The 7853-nt window shown below is 38.8% G+C and overlaps 1 protein-coding gene across 1 annotated transcript; it reads left to right on the forward strand.

Annotated features, from left to right (window-relative positions):
- Nucleotides 1-69: 69 nt before the first annotated feature.
- Nucleotides 70-7666, forward strand: pacc1 (proton activated chloride channel 1). Its single transcript, XM_034675925.1, has 8 exons — nucleotides 70-323; nucleotides 3494-3596; nucleotides 4012-4221; nucleotides 4643-4797; nucleotides 5962-6104; nucleotides 6206-6347; nucleotides 6438-6545; nucleotides 6627-7666. Exons 1-8 carry the CDS (start codon nucleotides 288-290, stop codon nucleotides 6792-6794), a joined length of 1065 nt encoding a protein of 354 aa, XP_034531816.1. The 5' UTR covers nucleotides 70-287; the 3' UTR covers nucleotides 6795-7666.
- Nucleotides 7667-7853: the final 187 nt, after the last annotated feature.

Raw genomic sequence — 7853 nt, forward strand, 5'->3', positions numbered from 1 at the left:
GGGAGCGATGAAGGGAGCAAGGACACGTGGAGGACTTGTGGGTTCCTATTGGAGCGCGGTGTGTAGGTGGCTTATTATCATGGGATGGGCCTTTTAACGTCTTCACCAAAAACCACCGAGGTTGTGTGGGGTGCATGTTAGAGCGGAACACCAGGGACCTCAACACGAGCAGGAGGGGTGTTATAGATATCCTGGAAAATGCATTTATTATTAATCAAATGAAGGTTTCAGACTCCTCAGGAACAGAGAGAACAGAAAGAGGAAGTGTTTGAAAGAAGAGCAGAGGAATGCTCAGGAAGGAAAACTCCCGACCATACAGAGAGGTAGGATCCAGTTTCTTCCTCTCTCTCTCTCTGAGTGTTGTTTACTTTGTTTACTTTGTTTACAGTCTGCATGTTGATCTGTGAAGTGTGTCTCTACAAGCACGTTTATTTACTGGAGCTAACACGAGAGATGAAGAGTCCACAGAGAGTCCAGCTGACATCATGTGACTACAGCTGACAACAACATGAATGAGCTGACTGCAGCGTTTCTCTGTCTGGGGAAAGTTGAACCCTGTCTTTGGAAACTAAACATGATACCTGTTAAATATATATATCTTTAAAATGTCACCATTAAGTCAGTGTAAGAGGAATCATGCCATAACAGAGGAAATGTTAAAACCAGAGGTGGAGTGTAATTACTAAAGATATTTCCTGGAGTACAAATTTCAGTCACTTTGGTATTCTTAGACTTTTATTGTCATGCAACTTTATTTTTTTTAATCAATCCTCAACTATATTTAAGAGGTAATTACTGTACTTTTTTAATGCTTTGAGTATATAAAAAACTATATTTTATTTTGCAAATAAAACTAATTAAAGAGCTGATTAAATATATTATTTTATAAATGAAAGCAGAGCAAATCAAGAAATAGATTCAGTAAACGATCAACTAACAGGTAAGTCCAGTGTTTGTTTGCTTGTAGTCATTTTATGCCTTCAAATCTTGGTTAAAATTTCTAATAATAAGACATTTTTTTTCCTATTTTCAAAATGTTCTAAGCCCAGACATTCACCCAAATGAAAGAGAAGGTATTAATCATATGAATCCATGATCAGTGAGACCCACATCAACCAAGCACAACAATAAAATCATGCTGTTACATTAATGCATGAGTAATGATCTAAAAATGGACAGTATTAAAGGATTACAAACACAATAGGGCTTTTTGCATTGATTAATTTCACTGCATCCAACTCCTCCATGCATTTATCTTTAGCAGACTAGACTACTGTAACGGGGTCTTTACAGGACTCCCTAAAAAGTCCATCAGACGGCTGCAGCTCATACAGAATGCTGCTGCTCGAGTCCTAACAAGGACCAACAAAGTAGACCACATCACTCCAGTTCTTAGATCTCTACACTGGCTTCCTGTCTGTCAGAGAATAGACTTTAAAATCCTGCTGATGGTTTATAAAGCACTGAATGGTTTAGGCTGATCTGCTGCTACTGTATGAACCACCTGGACCTCTGAGGTCATCAGGTACTGGTCTGCTTTCAGTCCCTAGAGTCAGAAGGAAACATGGTGAAGCAGCATTTAGTCATTATGCTCCACATATCTGGAACACACTCCCTGAAAGCTGCAGGTCTGCTCCAACTCTCACCTCTTTTAAATCAAAGATTAAGACTTTCTTATTTGCCACTGCCTTCCTATCTTAGATTATTTGAACTCACTTTAAATTAAAATTTTAATGTAATTTTTAATATATTTCTAATTTTCCTTTTCTTTTCTGTTTTATCATATTTGTCATTTTAATTATGTTCTTTTATGCCTGTCTGAATGTCTCCAATGCTTTTAATGTGTTAATGTAAAGCACATTGAGTTGCCCTCGTGTATGAAATGCACTATACAAATAAAGCTGCCTTGCCTTGCCTTGCATGTGGGCCGACTTAAAGTATATTTTTAAAACTGTGTATACGCCACATTTTCTGTGCAGGACTTGTACTTGTAAGAGTATACAGTGTGATCTTTTTACTTTTTAAAATATAAATACTTCAGTATTTATCTCAACCTGATTTGTGTGATTTGGATGAAGAGGAAACTGAGATCTAACTTGATTTGAGAGAGTTTCTGTTTCATGAAATCGCTCAACAAAAGCATGAAAGATTGTGGCGTCCAGAGGAGCAAAAACTGGATGAGCTGCAAGTTTGATGTGTTCAAGCTTGCTTACTTTGTTTTAAAGCCTGGAACAAAAGACAAGATAGTCTCTTTATTTAGTGTATGACTATGTGAGGATGTACTGTGTTCATTTGTGCTGTCATGCAAACCCACACAGGCTGGATAAATAAATATATGTTTGACACAATAATTCAAACTTCAAACCTCCATCAAATTTTGGTGAAACAAGCCACTGTACAGATTAAAGCTGAAGCCATATTGATACTTGTTTTTCTATCCTTTAGGGCAGTGATTTTCAACCACTGTGCCGTGGCACACTAGTGTGCCGTGACAGATCGTCAGGTGTGCCGTGGGACATTATCAAATTTCACTTAATAAGTCAAAAAAAATATTATTAAGTGATTAAATACTTGTCCATGTACTGACCTGCGCTACCCGCCCACTGGGTGGCAATGAAGCACACTAATGACCTTGTTAATTTAAGACAATAGAATTAATGATGTGCGTGAGGTGTATGTGACAAGACGTAGGCGTATGGATAAATATTCAAATTAATACTACCTGCAAAAGCCATTGTAAATAAGATGCTTCACCCTGACACAGTTAAAGAAGTAGCCAAAGTCCCTCTCTCAGATAAATAGATTCATATATTGAGAGACTAAATGTGTCATTTTGTAACACTTCTGGTTGGTGGTGTGACTCAGGATTTTTTTAATGTATGAAATGTGCCTTGGCTCAAAAAAGGTTGAAAAACACTGCTTTAGGGACTGATTGTATGAAAATGTACCAATTTGTTTTTCTAACTTTTTAGTAAAAATGTCACATTTTAGTTGAGATAAGCCAAACTGATCTGAAAAGTCAAGATACAATATTTCAAGATACTTCAAGTAATGTATAATGTATAGTGACAACTTTTCTGACATTGTTGCTGTTATTATCACTACCTCCATCATTTCATACAACAAGGACCTGAAGGAGAGACCTTGACTTTTCAACACAGATACATTTTCATGAACTGCTGCAGGAGTATTTGATGTTTGGTATGAAGGGAGGGTTTCTGAATGATATACAGAAACGGCTCAAAGAGGATCTGAGACTTTTTACTCAACTCCACTAGATGACTCAACGCCTGCCTGGTTGTTAATTTCCAGGAAGGGTTAAAGGATAATGAACAAGGACTGAGTCAGTTAAACAACAAAAACATGACAAGCACAAAACTTAAACAAAGGATTTTCCACTTTGAGGTTGTGTCGACTTCCTTTCACTTAAACCCAGATACACTTCCTTGGTTGTGATGTTTCCTTCTCTGTTTCCTTTTCTTTAACCTCTCAGTTTAATGATGAAGATGATGATTATGACCAGAGGTCTCCAGAATTTTTTGACGATGCCACCGAAGACCTGGACCGGGAGGAGCAGAGCGCCAGCATCTCACAAGGTGAGAACCAGTGGTGCTGTTTGTGAATGACACGGTTATCTGAAACATCTCAAAGTCTCACGTTTCTAGAGTTTGGTTGGTCACTCTGTTTTTACTAGCCTGTTTTTTCTGTTTGGTTTCACTTCTGTAACTTTAAATAATAAAGGTTTCTAGGAACCAAACACACAGATACAGGAGAGTACATAAAGAGTTCATTCTTCAAGTGTCAGAAATAACAGCCAATAGACTTTTAAAAGAACTGCACGCTGCCTTCAGTGCTGAATAATGAAGCCAATATAAAGGCGCTCTGAACTTCTACAGATCTACAAATAAGAAATACAAAGGTGAAAAGACTAAAGAAGAACGAGTCCTGACCTGAGCCTCTGGAGTGAAACTGACCTCCTCTCTGAGCACTTCCTTCTTTCTCTCACAACAGAGGAGGACATCAGAGGAAGCAGTCCGTCGATGCGCTTCAGTAAAACCTGCCTGAAGAATGTCTTCACCGTGGTGCTCATCTTCATCTACCTGCTGCTCACTGCGGTGGCAATATTCCTCGCCTACCAGACCATCAATGAGTTTTTGGAAAAACAGATCAACCCTGTGATGTCCGTCACTTACAAAGAGGTGGAAACCTTCTCACCACCAGGTTTGTACAAGAGACATGTTAGCATACAGCTAAGAGCAAAATAAGTGATTAAGATGATGTAACTTGCAAAATTCGTCCGTGTTAGACTGAAGTATGCAGAATTGTTTTAGCTACAAAAGGTTCAAGGAAATGTAATCAATAAGAAATGCTGAATTGGGGTTCTGGTGGCCTAGCGGTCTAAGCACCCCATGTATAGAGGCTATAGTCCTCGTCTCAGAGGTCACTGGTTCGACTCCCGGCCGGTCGACCATTTGCTGCGTGTCTTCCTCCTCTCTCTGCTCCCCACGTTTCCTGTCTCTCTTCAGCTGTCCTATCCATAAAGGCAAAAAAGCCCAAAAATATAACTTTATGCCTTTTAGTGACTTGGCCCTTAGAGCTGCCTCTAACTAACTTTTTACAATGTTTGTTTTCCTTTGTGCAGGTATCGCTCTGTACCCGGGCAAAGCTAAACTGTTGAGCTGCAGACATCACTTCCACGACTACATCCCGCCTCTAGTGGACCCGGGGAAGCCCCAAAAAGGAGACTGCGTGATTAAAGACGTGACTTACCACGGACCTTTTTCCAATCAGACACAGGTCAGATATAGAAACCTTAAAGTAAATCACACGTGTGGAAAGTAGGAGTCAAAACTCTGCCAGTTTTTTATTTTCTTTATCTTGTTTTTAAAGATACAGTCTCTTTTTTTGATTGGCTGCAGCCATAGAGGTCATTTAAGTCCTAGATGCAGTTCACTTCGCAGGTGGCACATCAGAGAAATCCAAGCTTAAACTATGATTATTGTTACGGCTTGAGCAAAGGACTAGGACCCAAATGCAGAGTACAGGGAAAAAGTATTTATTAAGCAAAAACCAAGGTTCAACAAAAAGCGCCTTGCGGGTAAAAACAACTGAGAAAAAGTACAAAACTAGGAGTAACACAAAATCACCCAAAAGGGGAAAAAGGTTCTATCAAAAACTCACAAACAAAAACTAGGAATCAATCCTCTGAAAACAACTCGAGATAAGTTCACAGAAAAGCGTGGCTTGAATCTCCTCAGGAGCAAGGCTACAACAGGACATGGAGCATGCGGCTAGAGGAATAATCTGGCACTGGAGGAGTGTCTGGTGGTGGCTTAAGAAGCCAGTGCTGATGAGCAGATCAGGGACAGGTGTGCCTGATGAGCCTCACTGCTGAGGAGACCGGCCCCGCCCCTACCCATGCAACCTGCAGGCAGAGAGAGAGAGGGTTAGGGCAAATCACACAACAAATCAGGACCATAACAATTATTCATTTTATAATTATATTTCAGAGTTAAACTTTAGACATTCTCTGTTCATTTTAACTTCAGCCAAGTGTCTTGAAAATGCAATCTCCCTTACAACTCTTATTTCTTGTATTTATGAATTAATGTATGTCTGCAGTTTGATCATGATCATGATATTACTGTTATTGTGTGCATTGTATCATAAGCTACCCTGCAATATCCACCCTTTTTTATGATACTGTGTGTTATCATAACTTTGTATTTCAGCAGCTCTAATAATAAGAATCTCTTGCACACATTTTTTCCTTTTATAAGAAGAAAATTAAGACGATGAAGAAGGATTAGGACGTGAATAATGTCACCAGACTTCATCTGTCTCGTCTCTCTTGTAGCTGATGATACACGCTTTAAGGAACAGACAGAATACCTGCAGTTTTGTGCTCTTTGCATGCTTGTGAAAGTGACATAACATGAACTCTTAACTTTGTCGTCACAGAAAAGAGCTTTAGTGGTCCGTGGCCCCTCTCAGGTCAGGCAGAAGGAGCTGATCTTCATGCAGTTCAGTCACAATGAAACAGAAGAGGACTTCAGCGCCATCACTTACATGCTTTTTGCAAAGTTTAGTGACTTGAATAACAGGTAACTGCAAACAGCAGGTGATGATCTGGATGTGATGTGAAACAGTTTGGACCATGGTTGAATTTTTTTACTCTGATGTTAACTTTTGTTTTTCTGTTTAGTGTGAATGAACCAGAGTTCATGAGGGAGTGTGAGAGGAATTACTCCATGTGGACTTTCTCTGGAGGATTCAGAACCTGGGTTAAAATGTCTTTAGTGAAGACGTCTGGGAAGACCAACGAAGGCATCGAGTTTCGGCAAGAGGTATTTATGACCCAGCAGCTCACACGTGCTAACACACACTTTGAAAACTGACTCTAAAAGCATTTACTATGTCATTTATTTTAAATGTAGTCTGCTGTAGTGAAATTCAATGACAAAAGGCCTGAACCAGAGCAGACCAATCAGCTGTTCTTTGCTGTCTTTGAATGGCGGGATCCTTACATGCAAGAAATTAAACTGGTAAATCCTCTTTCACGTTTATCCTCCTCCAAAATGATCCACTTCATCACATCAACAACATGTTGTGTTCTTTTTAAACAGATAGTTACTGCAAATCCCTGGAGCTCTGTGGCCATCCTCTGCGGAGTCTTCATGGCTCTCTTCAAGGCCGCAAATTTCGCCAAACTCAGCATTCAGTGGATCATCAAAATGAGGAAGAGGCATCTGAGGAACAAAGCCCGGGAAATGAACCCGATCACTGATAACTGAAGTGTTAACACAAACAAGATCTGAATTTTTTTAAGGGATTGATCAGAGTCTTATTTTGTCACTGTTGAATCTTCACTAAGGGTCACCTGTTGCACTGTTCTGCAATCACTGATAAGGAAGTCAACCAATAACTTGTAATCTGAATCTTAAGTTTTTGCATTTCATAAATATTTTCTTAGACATTCCTTGAAATGAAGTTTCTGAACGCACACACAAAAGAAAACGTTGCTGAAGGCTGAGACACTTGTTTTATATGTTATGGTTTTAGAGCTTTTAGAGATATGTCTGTATATAAATGGACGACGCCTTCATCTCCTCCTTTTTTAAGAAGTGAAGCCAAAAGACCGTCCCTGACTGAGAGCACTGGTGATGTAGATTGGAGCTAAGATGTAATGCCCCTCTTGCTAACCAAAGCACACATTCAACTTACAGACAAATCAAACATTCTGGCTTCACTTTGGAGGAGCTGTTCTGTCATCCAAGAGTAAAACAGAGAAATGTGAACTTTGGTCAAAATAATGCTGGATATTTTAAAATTGTATTGTGTAATCTTATCCTAAAGGGAATTTTGTTGTAGTGTTTTATGCTTGTGTCCTTTTGTTTTTCAAGAATGTACCACAATTATTTCACAAAGCATCATAATAGTGTTGTTAACTCGATAAGGGATCACTTCAGAATAGTCCACTGTTTATTTTTATAGAGTTTAGGATGTTTCTTCTACTGTGGCTTTTATTTGATTTTAACATAGCACCACATCTGCAAGTCTCTTCACTGCTGTTTAGTTTCTACTTGAATTAATGTCTGAATTATGTTGTCATTATAATGCTTGTTTGGAGCGATTTTGGAAAATAAAACATATATTTTACATCTCATTTTATAGTTTTATGAAAATCTGTTATATATATTCTTAACCTAACTTCTTGATTTTAGAAAGCCCCTCTTTACAGGGGCTTTCATGATTTTATGATCTCAATTGTGGGATGTATATATGTATGTGTGTACATGTACGTGTCTATGTGCATGCATATATATATATACATGAGTGTCTTTATGTATGTG

This window comes from Notolabrus celidotus, chromosome 22, assembly GCF_009762535.1.
Source record: "Notolabrus celidotus isolate fNotCel1 chromosome 22, fNotCel1.pri, whole genome shotgun sequence".
Lineage (NCBI taxonomy): Eukaryota > Metazoa > Chordata > Actinopteri > Labriformes > Labridae > Notolabrus > Notolabrus celidotus.

Coding starts and splice junctions, on each gene's coding strand:
- pacc1 (XM_034675925.1), top strand. CDS start 288: ATGCTCAGGAAGGAAAACTCCCGACCATACAGAGAG. Junction 324..3,493: donor ACTCCCGACCATACAGAGAG/GTAGGATCCAGT, acceptor TTAACCTCTCAG/TTTAATGATGAAGATGATGA. Junction 6,105..6,205: donor TTTAGTGACTTGAATAACAG/GTAACTGCAAAC, acceptor TTTTCTGTTTAG/TGTGAATGAACCAGAGTTCA.